Source organism: Leucoraja erinacea, chromosome 9 (assembly GCF_028641065.1).
Source record: "Leucoraja erinacea ecotype New England chromosome 9, Leri_hhj_1, whole genome shotgun sequence".
Lineage (NCBI taxonomy): Eukaryota > Metazoa > Chordata > Chondrichthyes > Rajiformes > Rajidae > Leucoraja > Leucoraja erinaceus.
The window spans coordinates 27,679,167-27,703,235 of record NC_073385.1 but is presented as its reverse complement, the minus strand read 5'-3'; the positions used below and the strand labels follow the sequence as shown (position 1 = coordinate 27,703,235).

The 24,069-nt window shown below is 43.9% G+C and overlaps 1 protein-coding gene across 2 annotated transcripts in view; it reads right to left on the bottom strand.

Moving 5' to 3' along the window:
* Nucleotides 1-24,069, bottom strand: part of frmd6 (FERM domain containing 6) — a 108,497-nt gene that overhangs the window by 41,358 nt on the left and 43,070 nt on the right. For both annotated transcript variants that reach the window (XM_055640399.1, XM_055640398.1), the window contains 3 exons: nt 13,859-14,122; nt 13,298-13,388; nt 1,832-1,911 (listed from right to left, as the gene is read on the bottom strand). In XM_055640399.1, the coding sequence (XP_055496374.1) occupies nt 1,832-1,911; nt 13,298-13,388; nt 13,859-13,957 (270 nt within the window). In that variant the 5' untranslated portion in view covers nt 13,958-14,122. The remainder of the gene's footprint in view (nt 1-1,831; nt 1,912-13,297; nt 13,389-13,858; nt 14,123-24,069) is intronic.

Below are 24,069 nucleotides of genomic sequence, written 5' to 3'. Positions count from 1 at the left end.
TTGTTTGTATGAGTGCGTGTGCGTGAGATCACGAAACCCGGCCAAAATGGTACACGATAGCACTACAATTTTGGGCCCACCTTACTCACCATTGTCCTGTAATGTAAATGAAACAGGGTTTATTCGGATTGATGGTATATTTTACAAGTTATTGACATTTTAAACTTTACAAAAATCACGTTTCAAACCACTTTTCCACTTTCCCTGCTCGTCAGCCACGTACAACACCACAATGGGATCCCGAATCTCATTTACATTTAAAAAAATTGCGATTTTCAAAACGTAATCAAATTATTCCGTTTACATTCACAATGACGTCACAATAGGATCCCGAATCTCATTTACATAAAAAATGTGAGTGGTGGAATATTGCGTTGGGGTAACGGGGCCCAACGGGTCCCATTTGGTCTTGTACCATTTAAAAGACACTTTATGAATTGCATGCAATGAAAGCAAGAATGCAGACAAATTAGCATTTGTATTTCGCAACAGCTTTGTACTTTTTCACCACAATATGTCCGATGTAACTAAGGTGTCTCCACATGTCCTCTCCTTGGATCACATGAAACTGTACATCTTCATGGATCATCTTCATACATTGTACTACATTGATGTATGAGTAATATGCAAACATGTTATCTCTGTACAGTAGACTGGCTAATGGAAGACAGTCCTATTACAGCAGAGAGATGGGCAGAGCGACAGAGGGGCCATTCGCTTAGCTGATCCCAATACAATTCTTCATAACCATCTACACCGTCTTTGAACCACACCTGCTTTGGTGTGGCAGAGAGTCATAGACTCGTGCAGCATGGAAACAGGCCCTTCAGCCCAACTGGCCCTAACCGACTAACATGTCCCATCTACACTTGTTCCACCTGCCTGCGTTTGGACCATATCCCTCTAAACCTGTCCTAATAAAACCTGTCTAATTGTTTCTTAAACATTGAGATAGTCCCTGCCTCAACTACCTCCTTTAGTAGCTCGTTCCATACAATTACCACCGTTTGTGTGAAAAAGTTACCCCTATTCCTATTAAATTTTACCTCCTTCACCCTAAACCAATGTCCTTTGGTTCTCAATTCTGCCACTCTTGGCAAGATGCTGTGTGTCTCCCCGATCTATTCCTCTCATGATTTTAAACACGTCTATAAGATCACCCCTCGTCGACCTGCATTCCAAGCAATAGAGTCCCAGCCTGCTCAACCTCTCCCTATAGCTCAGACCCTCGTCCTGGCAAGATCCTAAGGTCATGTCATAAGGGATAGTCGTATGAGGCAATTTGGCCCATCAAGTCTACGCCATTCAATCATGGCTGATCGATCTCTCCCTCCTAACCCCATTCTCCTGCCTTCGCCTCATAACCTCTGACACCTGTACTAATCAAGAATCTATCTATCTATTTCTGCCTTTAAAATATCCACTGACTTGGTCTCCACAGTTTTCTGTGGCAAAGAATTCCATAGATTCACCACCCTTTGACTTAAGAAATTTCTCCTCATCTCCTTCCTACAGGAATGTCCTTTTATTCTGAGGCTATGACCTCTCGTCCTAGTCCTCGTAAATCTTCTCTGTGCCCTAGATAACATTAATGCAATGTGACAATTTTAGTGTCAGGTGATATTCACAAGTCACTCAAGCCTTCCTTTCCCTTGTATCCCTCATTGGCAATCACCTCCAACTCTGTGAGTTTTGCTGGGTCTATCCAGCCACCTATAATTCCATATGAAATGTTCTCTGTTGAGTGTGTACCAATAGACACATGGCCAAGGTGAGAAGAAGTCTGGACTGTACTGAACCACAGGTAAAACTCCAGCACAGACACACTCACCTTGCTCACTTCCTTTTTCCATTCCTTTGGGCAATATTTATAAAGTTTCTGCATCAGCTCCATGTAGACATGTTCATTGTCTGTGTCAGGGAGAGGAAATAAAGAAACATTAGCCCCAATCATGGAAGGTCAATTTTTAAACGTTGTTTATACGGTTGCTCTAAGAGTGAGGCTTCATTGCATTTTAATTCCAATTTTAGATTCAGAATTCACAGAGATGACATTTACTTTTTGTAAAATGACGAACACATTTCAGAATTTAATATCACAATGATAATTCAGCCCCTCCATCTATTGCAGCACTTACTAAACACATTCATGGGAAGATCTCAAGTCTAACCACTTTCTTCAGCTATTGAGGATTTTTCAAAGAAATGTCCTATTCATGAGATTCCACCACAGCACTACTACAAAACCTCACTAGGAATATGAAATATGATTAGACATTCCTCAAAATCTAATCATTTATAGGTTGCTTAATGTGGTGCTGAAAGCATCAGCAGATCAGGCATCATCTGCAGAATGTGAAACAGAGAGAATCATGAGTTAGAAGAAGGGTTCTGACCCAAAACGTCACATCCATTCCCTACACAGATGCTGCCTGACCCGCTGAGCAAAGCAATTTGTTTTTTGCTCAGGAAACTGTGGGCTGCAGTGTCTTGTGTCTCCAGAGATAAACTACAAATGCACTATAGAAAGTATACCATCAGGTTGCTTCACAGCTTGGTTTGGAAATAGCTCTGCCAAAACCAGAATTACAGTCGTAGATGTAGCCCAGTTCACCACATGTACCAGACTCCCCTCCATTAACCCCATTTACATTTCACACTGCCTTGATAAAGAGGACAACATAATCAAAGTCTTGTCCCACCCAGCCATTCTTCCTTCTGCTGGCAGAAGTTACAGAAGCTTGAAACCATGCACCACCAGACTCGGGAACATCCTCTTCCTCTGTGTTATCAGGTTTCTGAACAGTCCTTCCATGAGCTAGGGTATCGTCCGATTCATCTCTCCTCCATTGTGATCATTGGACGTTGTCTATGGAACTGATGCACTATGATGCTGAAAACCACATGCTGCACTTTGTATCATCACCGTTGCTCTATCTATTGTATCTATTGTACTTGAGTTTGAGCATGCAAAATAAAGCTTTTCACTGTACCATGGTTTGCGTGATAATAATAAACCTAAACCTATAGTTTCATGTCGCAGATCCTGAAGAGAGCGCCAAATGAATGCCAGGAATTTCAGAGGTCAAGGACTTGGCCATTGAAGATCTGGATCAGCAGAAAAACACAATGATTTTGGACGATTAAGGGACTGGAATTGAAGGCATGCAGATATTTTGGAGATTATCCGGCCGGATTTCCAGCATTTGCCGTTGTGCCGATTTTCATTTACTCCAGAAGGAGAGCAGTCAGCCAATTTGGCTTTCAGTGCAAGCAGTTGAGGCTTTCGATGGAGGGGGGGGGGGGGGGGGACAATAAGCAGGTGGTTTTCTCGATACTCCAGAGTAATATCAATTCGAAAATAGGCACAAACTGCTGGGGTAACTCAGCGGGACATGCAGCATCTCTGGAGATAAGTTATGGGTAACGTTTGGGGTCAAGACCCTTCCTCAGACATCCAATTCTCCAATCTGTGCACTGTACCACAGGTTGGGATGCATGTTCATCCTCAGCTCAGTACTGAGGATCAATCTGTAGGGTGGACTCTATTTGGCCAGCAGATGAAGAAAAGTCTCATGACCTGGGAAAGAGACACGTTTTTTCCCCCCATACGCACATCAATCGAAATAAACATCTATGAGTAAATTCAAAGTTAGTTAATTATAATGTTGGACTCTACAAAGACGGTATTGATGTACACACTCCCACACAACAGCTGCAGATAAATTGCCATACAAAGAACTCTCAGATCCAGAAGACGCCAGAAGAATTCACATAGCTCAGAACTTAATCTTAGATATCCAAAAGATAATTAATTTCATGGCGAGTTCAATTTGAATTGTGGTGATGCTAAAATTGCTGGCACCGTGCGCTTCTTTCATTGTTACACAAAGGAAGGTCAGAGTGTAAACACCATTTGCATCAATCAAATCTGGTCAACCCCCAGCTCCTCACAGACACCACTCCACCATCCATAGGGTTTACAGGAGGCTGTCTCAGTAAGGCAGCCAATATCAAAGACCCACACCACCCTGGGCATGCTCTCATCTCCCTACTGCCATCAGGAAGGTGGTACCTCCAGGTTCAATAATAGCTTCTTCTCAGCAACCATCAGGCTCTTGAACACTACACAACACTAACTGCAAGTATGATCTTTGGTTTTGCATTATTATGGTCAACTAGTATTACTCATTTTTCCATAAAAGCCTTATTTCCTTTATGTAATTTGCCCAATTTAGCTTGTATCCTCATCGGATGCAACATGCAAGATATTTGTTATTATTTGCCGACAGGTTTCAAAATGGAAAGCCACTGTAAACATCAACCATCCCATTATCAGAGTCTTTGGGGTGTGTAATTGTTTTACTGGCACCACTTTGTTTGGTAATACAAAGCATCGAACCGAGGCACTCAGTGAGGCTGTTCATGTGAAACTGCCAAACCATAGTGCAGACTGTCCAGTCTCAAATCAATTCTCAACATGGACTCAATCTTTTTCCTTAGCCTTCAACTTGCTGAGTTTTATAAACAAGTTTGCTGTGGCTGTGAACTCCCCAGTATGTTTCCAGTAAATCTACAGTTATTAAGTTCCTGAGCAATAAGTGTGGGGAATGAAAATGGATGATGCTCCATTCTCACTTTTTAGAACGCTTCACATTTTAACAGGATTTTGGTGAAAGCATAGTCTTGTCCCCAGGGGTGGGGAATCAAGAAGTAGATGGCATAGGTTTAAGGTGAGAGGGGAAAGATTTAATAGGAACCCAAGGGGGATCTTTTTTCCACAGAAGGTGATAGCACTACCGAATGAGTTGCCAGAGGAAGTAATTGAAGCAGGTGCAGTAACATAATTTAAAAGACACTTCAACTAGTACACAGTTAGGAAAGGTTTAGAGAGGGATGGGCCAAATGCATGCGAGATTAGATAAACTATCTTGGCCGGCATGGATGATTTGGGCCGAAAGGCCTTTTTCTGTGCTGTAAGACTCTGTGCCTCTAATGGCTTTTTATTTAAAAATCACACTAAGGTTTTGCAATATTTGTTTTTAATTGATGCAACGTTCTGCTGTTTTAATATAAACTCTTTCCTCTTCTTCAAGTTTCTCGTAGCACCCCACTGTCTCACCCAGAAGATAGGTTCATAAGTTATGGGAGAAAATTAGGCCAATCAGCCGATCAAGTTGACTCCACCATTCATTCATCTACCTTTCCCTCTTAACCTCATTCTCCTGCCTTCTCCCTATAACCCCAGGTCAAGGTGATCAAGAGAAACTCAGCACATCCAAAGCAGCTGTGCATGTGATTTACACGAAGAATGACTTGACTTTGACCTGTCCTTCACTCTGCCTCAGCCGCCATCCTCAAACTGGGAACCACAAGGTTAGTTTCATTGGGAAAGCTAGTGCTTTGCTAACTGAATGATAGCAGAGGCTACAATGTAAAATACAATACAATACAATACAATACAATACCTTTATTTGTCATTTGAACCTCACATGAGGTTAAAACGAAATTTAGCATGCAGTAAATACATGCAGTTCTACAGTTTTTTCTGCGCAATCATAAGTTTAGATTTATTCTAGTTTTCAATTAGCTAGAGGCTTGGAAATGGAAAAAGCTTCCACACTCAGTTTCAGAGAAAGCAGAGAGGTTCTCCTGCAATCCAGGCAACCTATACCCCTCAGCAACATCGAAACATCTTGACTTCAGGAAGGGAAAGCTGGGGATCCACAAACTTATTTTCCTCCACGAGTAATATCTGCACGTGCATATCTACAAAGATTTGTCCTGGGCTTTGCACATCGATGCAATCACCAAAACTACATCAACATCTCGACTTCCTTGGAAGATGAGATTTGGTTGACGAATACAGGTACCAGAACATAGACTGCTGTATCATGGCCTGGTTCGACAACTCGAATGCCGAGGAACAAAGGAGACTACAGGGAATAGTAGACACTGCCCAGTTCATCACAGATATTGTCCTCACCACTATCGAAGGATCTACAGGAAGCACTATCTCAACATGAAACCCAATATTAAAATCCCACACGACTATGGTCACACTCTCATCTCACTGCTACTTCAGCTTGGGAAGGTTGTACAAGAGGCTGAAAATTGTAATTCCAGATTCAAGAACAGCTTCAATCCAGATCAGGCTCTTGAAGACTGCATAACACTAACCTCTGCCACTATGATCTTCTATGGACTGTGTCTTCGGTTGCACTACAGAGTTCGATTTTGTTATCAACTGGTTACGTAGTATTATTAATTAATTTATTGTATTATTGATTATTACATATTATCTGTGTTATTGCATTTATCGGGCCTTTTAAGCTGCAGTAAATAAATATGTCATTATTCCATTGCCAGTATATATGACAATTAAACACTCTTGAGATGTTGTCTGACTGGGACTGGGACCGAGAAACTAACGATGAACGTGTTGAGTTTGAAGAAGATACAAAGGAAGACAAAGAAAGACTTGTCCACGATACAGTATGGGCATATGAATGGTAAGAGAGTTGGAAATAAGATGGCAAAACCAGAACCAGGAGCACTTGGGAAACTAACATTGGTTGAGTATTGCAAGAGCAGGGCAAGATTGCAATCAGATGGCGAGGAGAATAAAATTCATGGGAGAGAATGCATCCCCCCGAGGGACATGATGCTTGTAGAGCGGACCCAGTGATCTTGAATCCTGATTATTCTGCAAATGGGAGTTCATTCATAGATATGGGTTATGAGCAGACACAGGACATTAGTTTAATTATGATCAGCATGGACATTGTGGGCCAAATCGTTTTATCCTGTACTGCACTGTTCTATGGTGAGACTACCCTGACTCCATCCTGGGAGTGGAGTTGGAGTCATTGGAGGTGGTCTTGGAGGGGAGGATGCTCCTCAAACTGTGGAGCATCTTGGACAATACAGCTCACCATGATTCACTGGTCAACCTGAGGAGCACCTTCAGCAAACGACTGGTTCCACCAAGATGCAGCACAGAATGGCTCAGGAGATCCTTCTTCCCTATGGCGATCAAACTGTACAACTGTTCCCCCTTCTGTCGTGGGGTAGCCTGACTCCCCTCCCCCCCCCCCCAAAAAATCTTTGCACAACCCCAATCCTGATCTTTCCACTCGTCACTTTAATTTCATGCATCTTGCTGTGTTTTGTGACTGTTGGCAGACCAATTTCCCTCCTGGGATAAATAAAGTTCTATCAATAGACAATAGACAAGAGGTGCAGGAGTAGGCCATTCGGCCCTTCAAGCCAGCACCGCCATTCAATGTGATCATGGCTGATCATCCCCAATCAGTACCCCATATCTGCCTTCTCCCCATATCCCCTGACTCCGCAATTTCTAAAAGCCCTATCTAGCTCTCTCTTGAAAGCCTCCAGAGAACCCGCCTCAGAGAATTCCACAGACCCACCACTCTCTGTGAGAAAAAGTGTTTCCTCGTCTCCGTTCTAAATGGCTACTCCTTATTCTGAAACTGTGGTCCCTGGTTCTGATCTCCCCCAACATCAGGAACATGTTTCCTGCCTCTAGCATGTCCAAACCCTTAACAATCTTATATGTTTCAATGAGATCACCCTCTCCACGATTCACTGGTCTTGTGTCGTATTGTATCGTATTGTATCGTACCGCCAACCCCATTGATGAATGATCTTAATCATCCACCCCAGCAGATGGTGAGATGCTCTTTCCCCTCCTCACCCTGATGCCCTGCCCAGACCCTCAAGTATCCAGTGCTTAACCTGATGGGTGTTCCAAGCCTCCCCCCCACCGTCCCATGAGCCAGCCTGGTTCTTCTGCTCATTCCTCGGTGTGCGTTAGGTAATCAGGCCGGTTTATCACACTCAGTGCTCTGGGCAGAGCGGATAGATTTAACGCACGACTGCTTCTTCATCCAGTGTGTGAAAGAAATTACAAATGACAGTGTTCTGCCTGATGGGGCATTCACAAATGAAAGAACAAGTATGTAATACCAAATGAACGGGAAATAAAGATTCTGGCATGCCTGGGAAAAGCAAACCATGGAGTTACAGAGTCATACAGCATGGAAACAGGCCCAACTTGTTCATAGCAACTAAAGTGCCCCCATCTGAGCTGGCCCCATCTGCCCGTGTTTGGCCAATATCTCTCTACACCTTTCCAAAAGCATTTAAATTGATCTGGGAACAGAAATACCCATCCGTATAGTAACATCCGTACAGTAACATCCGTAGAAAAAAACCACAATGTGCTGGAGTAAATCAGTGGATCAGGCAGCATCTCTGGTGGACATGAATAGGCGATGTTCCAGATCAGGGCCCTTCTTCAGACTGATTGTCATAATAGGGAGAAAGCTGGTGGCAAGACAACGCTCAGCAAGTGGTAGGTGGATGCAGGTGAGGGGGGAGTTTGATTGAAAGTTGGTTGGACCAAAGCCAGAGATGAAAAGACAAAAGGCACTGAGATAAGAGAAGAGACGCAAAATGTGAAGTAGAGGAAGGGATATAGGTGGAGGAGGAAGGGGCAAGATGGGTGGGATTGTGGAAGGTGCCCATCAAGGTGGGGCACAGGGGGAAAATAAGAGAATTTAATGTTCCTGCAAGTGAGTAGAAACCAATAATCATGGTGTGGTTATCTAATTAAGACATATTGGTGTGAATGCTTTCCGAGTCCCTGAAGGCATCAGCTTCATTGATCCATCAACGTTCAAGAGACTGATGGCTGTTGTGAAGAAGGAGCAAGTTGCTTTTGAGTATTACTGTTTCGACTTCCCTTCAAACTGAACTTTCTGACATTTTAGTTTCTCCTAATATTTTGAATCCTCAACATGGGAGTCATTTATCTTTGACATTTGGTGTGGAAACTGATGGGTGATCTGAATGCGGCCTTACTAAAACTGTGCTGACAAATTTGAAAAGTTTAAATATTCTCAATATTTTGAAAATTAATAAATGTCCAGTTTTCCAAACAACACGAGCTTACGAGAGTCTGGTTTCTCCCACTCATTTTACTTCCTTTCAAAACATTATTGACTTAATTTGAAATGGACATATTTTGTTTGCCTGTATAAATTTCAATGCAACTCAGCGTAATTCATTCTAACTGTTTATGATTTCAGAGAGACCACATCAATGCATTTTTTCCTCCGGATTGTGTTTGGATAATTGGGGTAGAGAATGCAAAAAATAAACTTGGCACACTCCAAATATCCCAAAGGTTTAGAATCCTTTTGGAATCAAAGAAACATATGAGGTTTAATCATGAGTTCAAAATGATGTGTTTCAATACTTAATCAGAGTTGGTGGGAAATTGCTAAGCATGTTTACACAAATTTACTAATCTGATTTTCCACCGATCGATTGCGCGAATGATATAAAAGCTACATTCCTCGCGTGGTATTGTTTATTCACGGTTTCTTTGTGGAAACCCTGTCCACCGTATATTTGAAGCCTTACTTCATAAACCTGTTTACCCAGGCAGAGCCAAAGAAGAAAGTCAGCTTGGAGATTCCCCAGACTCCCCACAAAGCCAGCCTAATTATCTTCCATTTAGATCAATGGAAGGAGTTATTGGTCTTAATTACTATACGCACCTGACTTTTCTCAACTCATTGCCAAAAAAACAGTGCTCTGATGGGCAAAAATAAGGTTGCCGTGCACGGCTGCATAAAAATTGACAAATTCACGACGACATTCTTTATAAACTTTCTTATGTGTTGGAAGCATCCGATTAGGGTGCATCACAACTTAATTCGGCAACAGTTCTGCCCCAAACCACAAGAAATTGCAGAGAGTTATGGCTGTAGCTCAGTTCACCAAACAGGCCAGACTCCCCATTGTGGACGCTACCTACACTTCATACTGCTTCGGGAAACAAGCCAACATAGTCAAGGACTACTCCCACCTTGGCCAATCGATGAGGCGGAAGATATAAATGCCTGAAGCATGAACCAACATCTTCCCATAAGGATAGGGTTCAGTGTCGATCTTCCAATCTACCACATTGGACATTTTTCTGTGACTGTAATGCTACAATGCTCTAAGATGGCGCATCTTGGCTAGCATGGACAGGTTGGGCCAAAGGGCCCGTTTCCATGTTGTATGACTCTATAACACTAGATTTTGCACTCTGATATTTTTCTCTTTGCATAACTTTTGGACATGTAAGTAAGTAAGTAAAATTTATTTATATAGCACGTTTAAATCAACTCGCGTTGAGACCAAAGTGCTTTACATAGAAAAAAAAAATTAAGCTTCCGTACATCCATAGAAAAATTAAAATTAAGAAAAATGACACAACATATTGTATACTTCAACACAAACGTCCCCCCACAACAGAATAAAACATTTCCACTGTGGGGAAAGGCATCAGAAAGTTCAGTCCTCTCCCTCTGTGATCACCCGAGGTCGGGTCCTATTTGTGGCCTCCGCAGCCAGTCCGATGTTTTCCGGCCCTCTTGCCAGAAAGCTGGAATGCCGGCATCGGGTGAACACTCCTCGGCGGCTTGGAAATGTCTGGAGCGGCCGCTTCCTCCCCGGAGATCGCGGCTCCCGAAGTCTTCAGACCACGCTGGTTGGAGCTCCGACTCTGGTGATCTCGAATCCCAGGCGCCGCGGTGTTTAAATCCAGCGCCGGCCGCGACTGGACGCTCCGCAGCCACAGCTCCTCGGATGTTGGTCGGCGGTCTGGAGCTTACCGCACGGCGACCCGGTAAGGCATCACCCACTCGTGTTGGTGTCCCAGCACTGCACCGCCGCCGAAGCTGTAGTCCCGGCCAATCCCGACAGGAAACGCTGCACCAGTCTGATGGTAGGCCGCGAGGAATGGGCGAAGTAGCTCGCAGGGAAACCTCCTCTCCGACAAGGTAGGGACCAGGAAAAGTTTCCCCCTTCCCCTCCCCCCACCCACCACATAAAAGAAGACCTCCAACAAACATTTTGAAGTAACAGGACTAAAAATAAAAATAAAAAAGGGTGAAAGGGCGGACTGAAGGCGGAGCAGCCATACACAACGGCGCCCCACTCCTGCAGTGTATGGCTTGTTGTGCTCAAATGCAAAATGATTTGATTGATAGCATACAAACAATGCTTGTCACCGTATCTCAGTACACATGACAATAATAAACCAACCAAGCAATGAAATATTGTTCGAAAAAAATCAAAAGGAATCCAACTAAATTGTAATTTCCCTATGTTAAAGTTCTTGCAAGTTAGATTTAAGATTTCTGTGAAGCAACATAAACATAATCTTTCTTATTTAACATTGCAGCCAATATTGAGAGAATCCTGATGATGCACACACTTATTGTGGACAGGACAGTATCCCACTAAGGGATGTAAAATGTAAAGTAATGAGAAAGGATTTTTTTTCAAAAAATCAAAATTCTCAACTGCATTTCTCCATTTTCTCAAATGCAATTTTCTTTATACAAGTTCCAAATATAGCCAAGTGAAGGATCTAAGGGTCTAAGCTCTGCAAGGCTGTGCAGTACAGAGCCGAGCTGTCACTCTCTCTAATATTTTCCGTGTTCAGGGTGTGAGCTGCACAAACACTGCCTTCTTGAGGATTCCAACACACAACTCTCAGCATTAAGTCCAAACTCTACCAAATGTTGGAATAATTTCAAAGCAGAGAAATAAGTAAGATAATTTGTCTTATTTAGTCCTGGGATGGTAGTTTAAAGGAAGTGACACTATGGATTGTGCCTCTGATTGCGCTACAGACTTCAGTTCTGCACTATTATGGTTACCTAGTCTTACAGTTATTAATTTATTGTATATGACATATTATCTGTTTGTTATTGTGTTCATGGGCATGTAAAGCTGCAGCAAGTAAGAATTGAAGGTACACAAAAAAATGCTGGAGAAACTCAGCGGGTGCAGCAGCATCTATGGAGCAAAGGAAATAGGTAACGTTTCGGGTCGAAACCCTTCTTCAGACTGATAGGGGGTGGCGGGGAGAAGGAAGGAAAAAGGAGGAGGAGGAGCCCGAGGGCTGGGGGATGGGAGGAGACAGCCCGAGGGCTGAGGAAGGAGAGGAGACAGCAAGGACTAACAAAATTGGGAGAATTCAATGTTCATGCCCGCAGGATGCAGGCTCCCCAAGCGGAATATGAGGTGCTGTTCCTCCAGTTTCCGGTGTTGCTCACTCAGGCAATGGAGGAGACCCAGGCCAGAGAGGTCGGATTGGGAATGGGAGAGGGAGTTGAAGTGCTGAGCCACCGGGAGGTCAGGTAGGTTCTTGCAGACCGAGCGGAGGTGTTCGGCGAAACAATCGCCCAACCTCCGCTTAGTCTCACCGATGTAGATCAGCTGACATCTAGTAAGTAAGAATTGTCTTGTTCCATTATCGGTACATATCTATCTATCTATTAATATATAAAACTCAAATCCGTCCGCCTGCAGTATTGCCAGATCCTTTCCTGCCTTTTGATTCGTTGACGGCTGCTCCTTCCTATCAGCTTCCAACACACTTCGAAACAAAGTTGCAAGACAGGAACACTGATCTTTTCACTGCTGCAGCAGGCAGGGGAGGAGCCATTGGATTTTTTTTTAAAGATGCAGGGCAGTGCTGGAATCTTACTTTTGAGAACGGCTTCAGTTCCATTGGAGGAGACGGGTGCATGGTGGAATATTGGGTTGGGGGATCACACCATTGGGGGAGCAGACCCAACGGGTCTGCGTTTGGTCTAGTACATATATAAAAGTCTGTGGCTGTCGCCTGCCGTCCGGCTGCCAGCTGCCTTTCTTCCTTTTGATTCGCTGCTCCTTCCTGTCAGCTTCCAACACACTTCGAAACAAAGTTGCAAGACAGGAACACTGAACTTTTCACTGCTGCAGCAGGCAGGGGAGGTGCAATTGAGGGAGGCAGGGGAGTGCTGGAAACTTACATTTGTCAACGGCTTCAGTTCCATTGGAGGAGACGGGTGCATGGTGGAATATTGGGTTGGGGGAATCACACCATTGGGGGAGCAGACCCAACGGGTTTGCACTTGGTCTAGTGACAATTAAAACTCTTGATTTTTGGCATTGCTTCCTAGTTGATTTGTTCTTTAGTACCTGACAATTTACAATGGCTAAAACTGTTACTCAGTAATTACACCACTTCCAACAGAATAAAAGACAAACGCTCAGGCCTGGTAAAATAGCATAAAAGCATTAATCATATATATTTAAAAAATAATAACATGAATATGGATTAATATGCAGCACCGAACATACTTCCAAAAAGGTATTTTTGTTGTGAATGGCGTTTAATCTCATTGTTGGCGACACCAAAAGATATGTTTCAACTCTCACTTACTTTGTATGACACTGAGGCCAAAAAGATGACAGTCCTTAAGCCTTAGAAGGTCACAGACTTGAATGAATAATTCTTGGCACAAGGCTCTAACCTGCAAAAGAAAAACACAAGATATTGAAGTGATTTAGTAAAGGCATTAAGATTCAATGAAGTCCCAGGAATTGAAACACTGGTGTGTTCAGGCATTTTGTTGGATGAAGTTGCGAACACATCACCACCTTTCCCATGTCACTGCGTTTAACTGCAAATTCACTCTCAGCCATCAGAGCCAATATTGTGGCAATTGTAACAAAGATTGTCAATAGATTAAGATTTGGTCCATCAATTTTTAATTGATTTCAGGTGACAGAAAAGATGCATTAAAATACATTCTATAGTTTAAATGTTTTTGAGTTATATAACCATAAAGCACGGAACAGGCCATTCAGCCCATCTTGTCCATACTAACCAAGATACCCCAACTAAGCTAGTCGCATTTGGCTACTGTAGCCGACATTCCTCTAAACCTTTCCTGTCCATGTACCCGTCCAAATGTAGTTAGGAAACAGGAACTCAACGTACATTGACAATAATGTTAAGAGCCTCGTCGTTGGGAAGGAAGACACAAACGCTCCGTCGGTCTTGCATTACTTTGTTGTTCTGGAAGTTGAACTTGCTCATCACGCCAAGCAGGCCCTCAGATGGTTTGCCCAGTTGCCCGGGGGTTCCTTCCCATTACAAGTCACACCAGTAAACAACGTCCAAGGATGGTGGTAAACAAATCCTCATCATCATACGCTCACGGGGGGAAGGGCAGCTCTGGACGTGTCATAACACTCACGGCAGCTGGGTGGGAGAAAGAAAGTTCGACGTTAGCATCAAAGAGAAGTCAGTCAGCCTCTACACTGTAATTAGAATACCTCTCGGGCAAGCTTAGACACAGCTGTTGACTTAATGCAAAGTTCACAGTTGGAGGCTCCTATTCATTCTTTTAAGCCTCGTCATAGAATAGTTACACGGGAGCAATTAAAACACGTCTGCTTTAACAAACCGATCAGCTTCTTGAAAGTTTATATCAGCAATGGATGTAAACCAGTCTGATTCGGAAGAAGGCTACGTTAAGATCCTGCTTAAAGAATGGGTTTGGGGTGGAGGGGATACAAAAGCAAATGATTCTCCCGGTTGGATACTTGAATCCCCCGGGGATCTGATGCTTGACAGAATGTCACTACTGACTTCAGAATAAGTGCCTTAAACTGCAAATAAAAAAACTTAGTGGCACGGAACTTAAGATCTGACAAGTGAAGTTTAAAAGGAGTTATGAAACTCCACCTTCCTGCACTAAACACAAAGTGCTGGAGGAACTCAACGGGTCAGGCAACATCTGTGGAGGAAATAGAAAGATAATGTTTCACGTCCCTTCAGATTGATGCATCGGGAGAGAGAAAGCTGGATAAGAAAGGTGGGGGTGGAGCTAAGCCTGGCAAGTGATAGGTGATTACAGGTATTGGGGGGGGGGGGGGGGGGGGGGGGGGGGGGGGGGGGGGGGTGTGGGATTGGCAGATGGATGTAGTAAGTGACAAAGGCTAGTGGTGAAAAGGAGTCGAAGAGGTATTAGATAAGGAGAGAAGAGTGAAATGTAAAGCCAGAGGAAGGAGAAAAGGGAGACAAAAGAGAAATGAAGTTCTTGGAGATGGGACCGTGGGGAGATGAGTGTATGAAGAAGGGGAATGGATCAGGGTGACTGGGGTGGTTGGAGGCATGCATGCACACCACGGATGGGGTGGTCTCTGTGGAAAACAGAAAGGGGGGGGGGGGGGGGGGGGGCTCAACACCTCCCTGGGTGGGGATGGGAAAGAGAGGTGGGGGAAGGGAGGTATTACTTGAAATGTGAGAATAGGAGGTGCTGTTCCTCCAGTTTGTGCATGGCCTATAGGGGAGGTCCAAGACAGAAAGGTCAGTATGAGAATTGGAAGGAGAGTTAAAACAGGAGATCTAGCAGGCACACATAAAATGCTGGAGAAACTCAGCGGGTTAGGCAGCGTCTATGGAGAGCAAAAATTGGCGGCGTTTCGGGTCGTGCCCATCTTCAGATCTAGCAGGCCTTGACGGACCTAGTGCATGTATTTGGCAAAATTGTCACCTCGTCTACGCTAAGTCTCGCCAATGACAAGACGGCCATGCGGAGAGAACAGCATGCAATGAATGAGGTTAGACGAGGCACATGTGAACCTCTGTCTTACTTGGAAGGGCTGCTGGGGTCCCTGGATAGATGTGAGAGGGGAGGTATAGAGACAGGTGTTGCGGTTGCAGGGGAAGGTATCTGGGGAGATCTAGTTAGGGTGGGAAGGAGTGAGTGAACCAACGAGTTGCAGAGGCAGTGGTCTCGGTGGAAAACAGAAAGGGGTTGGGATGGGAAGGGACACATTGAAGTTGGCGTAAATCTCAGAGAATCGTGACTTGGACATGGAGGCTAGTGGGGTGAAAGGCAAGGACCAGGGGAACTCCATCCTTCTGCCATCTGGGGGGAGGGGGAATGAGACCCGAAGTACGGGACTCAGAGGAGAAGTGGGTGAGTGGCACATCTATGACAGCAGGGCGGGAAAACCACATTTACTGAAGAAAGAGGTCATCTCAGATGTCCTGTAGTGCAATTCTTTTTCTGTGTAAATCATGCCTATAAAGCATTCAGTGCCCGTGTTTTTCTGTTTAAACGCACCCATATGGAAATTGGACGAGGACCTCCTATCACAATTCATCCTAAACGCAACATAATTTCCCCCTTGCATCTGCCACATATAATCAGAGAGTAATTCAGCACAGAAGCAGGCCCATCGGCCCAACTCGTTCACGCCCACCAAGATGCCCCATCTCAGCTAAATGTGTTAATATTCCCATTGTACATTATCCCATTATCAGATGACATAAATTGAATGAAAAAAGTCACAACCCTCATAAATAGCTCAAAATGAAATGATTAGATAATGCCCAAAATAGTGAACTTTGTGATCCCCAATATCTTTGTTTTTGATGGAAAACAAGTTTATTTCAAACAATTGGTGCCAGTTTCCCCTCTGTAAAGATTGGGATTTCTGTAGATGTGGTTCACAGACCATGCAATCTGAGACTCGGTGATGCAGGATGCAATGACCCTCTGACTCAGACACCCAGCAGACAACAGAGCAGTGAGATTATTACTTGTGTAGCTTATTGTGTATCACAATAGCATACAGCTAAATATATAATAACCATTAATACAATAAATTGAACATCAGTAATACCAAGGAACCATAATAGTGTAAAACCGGTCAAGAATGTTTAATTGTCATATATACCGAAATGGAACAATGACATTCTTACTTGCCGCGGTACAACAGGTTTGTAAACACAGTACCCTATATATAGCATAAAAAAACAAGCAAATAATAACTAAATGAAAAAAAAAAAATACAATAAAACTAAGGCCGAAATCTCTAGTGCAACTAAGACAGTTCGTAGTTCAAAGTTTAGTTAAGGTGTTCAATTGACTGATGGAAGAAACGGTTCCTGAACCTGGATGTTACAGTTTTTAGACTCCTATACCTTCTTCCTGATGGCAGGAGTGCAATGAGAGCATTATCAGGGTGGTGTGGTTTCTCGATGATGCCGGCTGCCTTTTTGAGGCAGCACCTCCCACAAATCCCTTTGATAGTGGGGAGGTCAGTGCACGATGGATCAGGTAGCATCCACCACTTTTTGTAATCTCCTTCATTTCTAGGCTTCGAGTTGCCGAACCAGGCCATGATGCAACCAGTCAACGTTTTCTACTCTACACCTATAGAAGTTCAAGAGAGTATTCGTCGACACTGAATTTCCTCAATCTTCTCAGGAAGTAAATGCTTTTTTTTATGATTGCATCAATGTGCTGGGCTCAGTACAGATCTTCAGATCTGCACACCCAGGAACTTGAAGTTGTTGACTCTCTCCACCACCGACCCATCGACAAAGGCAGGTTTGTGGAATCTCCGCCCTTCTCTTCTGAAGTCAACAATCAGCTCCTTGGTTTTGCGGATGTTGAGTGTTAGGTTGTTGTCAATCGGACGACTGAATTACCTCCTAAACTCTGACTAATCATTAACTGTAATCCATCCAACAACAGTGAAATCATCGGCGAATTTAAAGGTGGTGATAAAAAATGTGTTCAGCTACACCATCATAGGTATAGAATGAGTTGAACAGGGGACTGCTCACACAGTGTTTAAGAAGGAACTGCAGATGCTGGAGAATCGAAGGTACACAAAAAAGCTGGAGAAACTCAGCGGGTGCAGCAGCATCTATGGAGCGAAGGAAATAGGCAACGTTTCGGGCCGAAACCCTTCTTCAGACTGATCGGGGGCGGGGACAAGAAAGGAAAAAGGAGGAGGAGCCCGAAGGCTGGGGGATGGGAGGAGACAGCAGGGGGACTGAGGAAGGGGAGGAGACAGCAAGGACTAACAAAATTGGGAGAATTCGATGTTCATGCCCCAGGATGCAGACTGCTCACACAGCCTTGAGGATGGACCTATGCTGATGGTTATCAAGGAGGAAGTGTTGCTGATAATTCGTACCGATTGTGCTCCGTTAATGAGGATGTTGAGGATCCAGTCCACAGTGCAACCAAAGACACAGTCCATAGAATGCTAGCATATATTTTGAGAGGACTAGAATACAAAAACATGATGTAATGCTGAGGATCACTTAGGCACTGGTCAGACCATATTTTGAGTATTGTGAGCAATTTTGGGCCCCATATTAGAGGAAGGATGTGCAGGCTCTGGAGTGGGTCCAGAGGAGATTACGAGGATGATCCCAAGAATGAGAGGGTTAACATATGACGAGCGTTTGACAGCACTGGGCCTCTACTCGCTGGAGTTTAGGAGGATGAGGGGTAACCTCATTGAAACTTACTGAATAGTGAAAGGCATGGATAGAGTGGATGTGGATAGGATGTTTCCACTAGTGGGAGAGTCTAGGACCAGAGGTCATAGTCTCAGAATTAAAGGACGTTGCTTTAGGAAGGATTTCTTTAGTCAGAGCATGGTGAATCTGTGAAATTCATTGCCACAGAAGGTTGTGGAGGCCGTCTATGGATATTTTTATAGAAACATAGAAAATAGGTGCAGGAGGAGGCCATTCGGCCCTTCAAGCCAGTACCGCCATTCATTGCGATCATGGCTGATCATCCCCAATCAATAACCCGTGCCTGCCTTCTCCCCATATCCCTTGATTCCACTAGCCCCTAGAGCTCTATCTAACTCTCGTTAAGGTAAAGATAGATAGATTCTTGATTAGTACGGGTGTCAAGGGTTATGGGGAGAAGGCAGGAGCATGGGGTTTAGAGGGAAAGATAGATCAGCCATGATAGAATGGCGGAGATGACACGATGGGCCGAATGGCCTTATTCTGCCCCTATCACTTATGAAGATCATAGTTGCTCAGGTTAGTGATATGTCGTGTTCAGGGGGCTGATGATTATTTGGAAGAACTGTTCTTGAACCCAGCGGTCATAATTTTCACACTCATGTCCCTTTGTCCCGGGGGCAGCAGCAAGGTGAGGAAGTGGACAGCGTAGGTTATTAATGATACTGGCTGCCTTTATGAGAAAGCGCTTTCGGTAGATCCCTTCACTTGTGGGGAGGTCAGTACCTGTGATGGAACAGGCAGTGTCTACCACTCAATGTCATCTCCTTCATTCCTGGGTGCTTGAGTTGCTGAACCACGCCAGATGCAACCAGTTAGCATGCTAATTATCATATAACAGTAAAAACTCGATAAGAGTATTCAACGACAATTGTTATCATGGTTGCTCCCCTCTAACAGCAAGAAACCCTGCCCTGTGTAACCTGCACTATGGACTTTGGATTTGCACTAATATGGGGAACTAGTATTGATTATATAATAATAGTGTGTTATACTGTTTACAGGCCTGTTAATTTTCTGCAAGTAAGAACTTCATTGTTTCGTTGCCGGTATGCTCGACAATTGACCCTCTTGCTCTTAAAACACATTTTATAATGTTATTTTTATAATATTCCTTTGACTTCCAACAAACCATTGGCATGATATACTTTACTCAATTAATGCACCAGATTCTGGGCGAGGACATTCCTGGGACAGAAAGTCAGCACAATGCCCACTGCAACAGAGGAACAGCTGTCCCTCCAGGCTGCCTCCCAGCACAGTACCAAATAAAGTTCATTTCTCACAATCTATTGATTCCATGTCCAAAACTCAACAATGAAACTTGATTATAGAAATAGAACTCAGTTTCATTTTTCACTACAGTGCACACAGTACAGCAGTCAAGCATGAGGACCTTTGCCAGATTTTCCAGTTGCTTTTGTATTTATTCATCTATATCCAACTACTGAAATGAATTCTGCAATTAACGTCTAACAAAGTTTGAAGTTAACTTTGAGAGTTGAGGGCATGATAAACTCTGCACAGGTCATTATATTATTTTTAACATGTCAATATTTTGAAATTGAGTTAGTCATGTAGCATGGGAACAGGCCTATGGTCCACCTTTACCGAGTTTCCCCCATCTAAGCTAGTCCCACCTGCCAGCATTTGGTCACTTTCCCTTAAAAATGTTTCTGTCCATGAACTTATCCATATGTTTTTAAGAAGGAATTGCAGATACTGGAAAATCGAAGATACACAAAAATGCTGGAGAAACTCAACGGGTGCAGCAGCATCTATGGAGCGAAGGAGATAGGCAACGTTTCGGGCCGAAACCCTTCTTCAGACTTATCCATATGTCTTTTAAATGTTGTTTTTGTACCTGCCTCAATCACCTAACCTTGTTCTGTTGACCCACCACAGGCTGTGTTCATAAATAGCCCCACTGGTTCCTATTAAATGTTTCGCCTCCCACTTTATGGTTATGCCCTTTAGTTCTTGATACCCCAACTTTAAGTTCAAGTTCAAGTTCACATTTGTTGTCACATGCACCAATTGGTACAGTGAAATTTGAGTTACCATACAGCCATACGAATAAAAAGAACACAATACACAATTGAATTTAACATAAACATCCACCACAGCGGAATCAACGTTTCTCACTGTGATGGAAGGCAATAAAGTTCAGTCGCTCTTCCTCTGTGTTCACCTGTGGTCGGGGCCTAGAATCCACTGCAGTCGCCGCTACGGTCGGTACGATGTACAGGCCCTCTCGCCGGGATGATCGAAACTCCGGCGTCGGAACGGATCGGAACACATTCTGCGGCTTGGAGTTTCCAAATCGGCTGCTTCTTACCGGAGATCACGGCTTCCGAAGTCCACAGGCCGAGCTGGATGGAGCTCCAACATTGGCGACCCTCAGCAAAAGACCAGGCCTCCGCGATGTTAAAGTCAGCGCTGCGCCTGCGGCTAGAAGCTCCGCAGATCACAGCTCCACGGTGGTAAAGTCAGCAGGCCCAACACTCCGGAGCTCCAACACTGGCGACCCCCGACAAGGGATCGCCCCGCTCCGCGATGGTAATTCCGCGCTGCGCCTGCTGCTGAACTCGGGTCTCTGGCGCTGTTAGGCAGCAACTCTACCGCTGTGCAGCTCCCTGCAAGACTACCCATAAGTCTACTTTGCTCCAACGAATAAAGCCCTAGCCTGACCAACCCCTCTACAGCTTAGGCTTGCTTGAGTCTTTCCTGCTTTCTGGCATCTATCCTATAGCAGGGCGAGAATTACACACAAAAATAACAAAACCAGTAAACTGACTGAGATGTTGCTAACAGTTTATTCCAAATATACTATTTACACATTAGCTGAGAAGGAAATGTGTATGCTTTCGAAGGCTGCAGTAGGAGACTTTTAACACATTAATATCATCAGTGAGATAGATGTATGCTCCTAACCTGAAGAGCCATTGCAACAATATAACCCATCACAAAATGTTCCGCCAAAGTTTCCCTTGAAAATAATGTCACATATTGTGCAATCACAAACACAACTTACTCACTTGTATGTTTGAAGAAATCTCCAAATTCTCGTGTGCCTGAAGAAAAAAAAATCTCTCCAATGCCAAGTTCAGTGATGCTTGAAATGATTGCAAACCCTTTCTTTCCTTTGTTGTTTCTTTTCCCAAAATGTAATCATCTGCATGTTTCTGTCAGCACCCATAACCTCTGCTGACTCATAGACTGCAACTGACTCACACTGAACCGTAGGATTTGATAGACCACAATCCCATTTCATGGTTCAGAAAGACAAATGATAACAGCACTCGCTCTACCAGTTCTGACAAACTCAGGGAGAGACTACAACTTGCACAATATTTGCTTAAAACAGGGATCGGTTTACCTTAATAGTCGACAAAAACCTCACACCTGTTTATATATCATATATCAATTCCTCATCGACTCACGGGACTCAAAGATTCCAGACATATGATTTAAATCTCACTCCGATGGATAAATGAACAAATATGCAGAAAATGGTTGAAGATGTTGCCAGATCTCGAGGGCCTGAGTTACAGGAAGAGGTTGGACAGGCTCGGACTTTATTCCTTGGAGCACAGGAGGCTTAGGGGTGAACTTACAAAGGTGTATTGAAACATGAGGGGAATAGATAGGGCAGAAACCTAGAAAAATAGGTGCAGTAGTAGACCATTCAGCCCTTTGACCCAACACTGCCATTCAATATGATCATGGCTGATCATTTAAAATCAGTACCTTGATTCCTTTAGACCAAGAGCTAAATCTAACTCTCTCTTGAAAACATCCAGTGAATTGGATCCAGTGAACATCCACTGCCTTCTGTGGCAGAGAATTCCACAGATTGACAACTCTCTGGGTGAAGAAACTTTTCCTCATCTCAGTCCTAAATGGCCTACCCCTGATTCTTAAACTGTGACCCCTAGTTCTGGACACCCCCAACATCGGGAACATTTTGCCTGCATCTAGCCTGCCCAATCCTTTAAGAATTTTATATGTTTCTATAAGATCCCCTCTTATCCTAAATTCCAGTGAATACAAGCCCAGTCGAATTTAGAAGATTGAGAGGGGATCTTATAGAAACTTACAAAATTCTTAAGGGGTTGGACAAGCTAGATGCAGGAAGATTGTTGCCGATGTTAGGGAGGTCCAGGACAAGGGGTCACAGCTTGATTCTTAAAACTGAAGAACTTTTTTCCCCTGGTGAATCTCTGGACACTCCCCACACATCGTTGAACAGTTCATTGGCTATATTTGGATCTAGCCTGTCCAATCCTTTATGGAGAGAAGGCATATGTTTCTATAAGATCCCCTCTGAATGGCAGTGCAGGCTAATTCCGAATGGTGACCTATACTATGTTTCTATGTTTCGACCCATTCTTTCATCATACGTCAGTTCCACCATCCCAGGAATTAACCTGGTGAACCTACGCTACACTCCCTCAACAGCAATAACGCCCACCAAAATTGCACACAATACTCGAGGTGCGATCTTACCAGGGCCCTGTACAACTGCAGCAGGACCTCCTTGCTTCTAAACTCAAATCCTGTCGCAATGAAGGCCAACATGCCATTAGCTTTCTTCACTGCCTGCTGTACCTGCATGCTTACTTTCAGTGACTGATGTACAAGCACACCCAGGTCTTGTTGCACCTCCCCTTTTCCTAACCTGACACTATTCAGATAATAATCTGCCTTCCTGTTCTTGCCACCAAAGTGGATAACCTCACATCTATCCACATTATATTGCATCTGCCATGCATCTGCCCACTCACCCAACCTATCCAAGTCACCCTGCAGCCCCACAGCATCCTCATCACAGCTCACACTGCCACTAAGCTTTGTGTCATCTACAAATTTGGAGATATCACATTTAATTCACTCGTCTAAATCGTTAATATTGTAAATAACTGTGGTCCCAGCGTTGAACCTTGCGGCACCCCACTAGTCACTGCCTGCCATTCTGAAAAGGACCTGGTAAATGCTCAGAGTCTTTTCCCCCAGGGTAGAGGAATCAATAATGAGTGGACATAAGTTTAAGGTTAGAGGGGAAAGACTTAATAGTAACAGGAGGAGGTTAACCTTTTGCACACAGACAGTGGTGGATATATGGAACAAGCTGCCGGGAGGGGGGGGTAGGTGAGGCAAGTCCAATAACAACATTTAAAAGATATTTGGACTGGTACATGGATAGGAAAGTTTTAGTGGGATAGAAACATAGAAACATAGAAAATAGGTGCAGGAGTAGGCCATTCGCCCTTCGAGCCTGCACCGCCATTCAATATGATCATGTCTGATCATCCAACTCAGTATCCCGTACCTGCCTTCTCTCCATACCCCCTGACCCCCTTAGCCACAAGGGCACATCGAACTCCCTCTTAAATATAGCCAATGAACTGGCCTCAACTACCTTCTGTGGCAGAGAATTCCAGAGATTCACCACTCTCTGTGAAAAATGTTTTTCTCATTTTCTCAACCAGGATATAGACTAACATGGATAAATGAGACAAGCTTAGATGGGGCATGTTGTTGGCTAGAAACAGTTGGACCGAATGGGGTGCAGGTTAAGATATGCCAAGAAGTGTTTTGGTGGGCATATTTTACTTCGGGTGGAGATGAGCGACAACATAGGAGTAGAAGGGGATAAAAGTCCTAATGTGACACAGATCTTGTTAAGGGTTGCAGCAGCAGATGAATGGTGGAAACGCAATGATGAGAATGTGGAAGTGGGTAGGATGTGGAATGGATGTGTGGTCAGAAATGCAATTCATAATGAATCTCAGCTCAACACTGATTAATAAGAGAGGTCTGGCTGTGAAGACGTTATCATAACCACACAACCA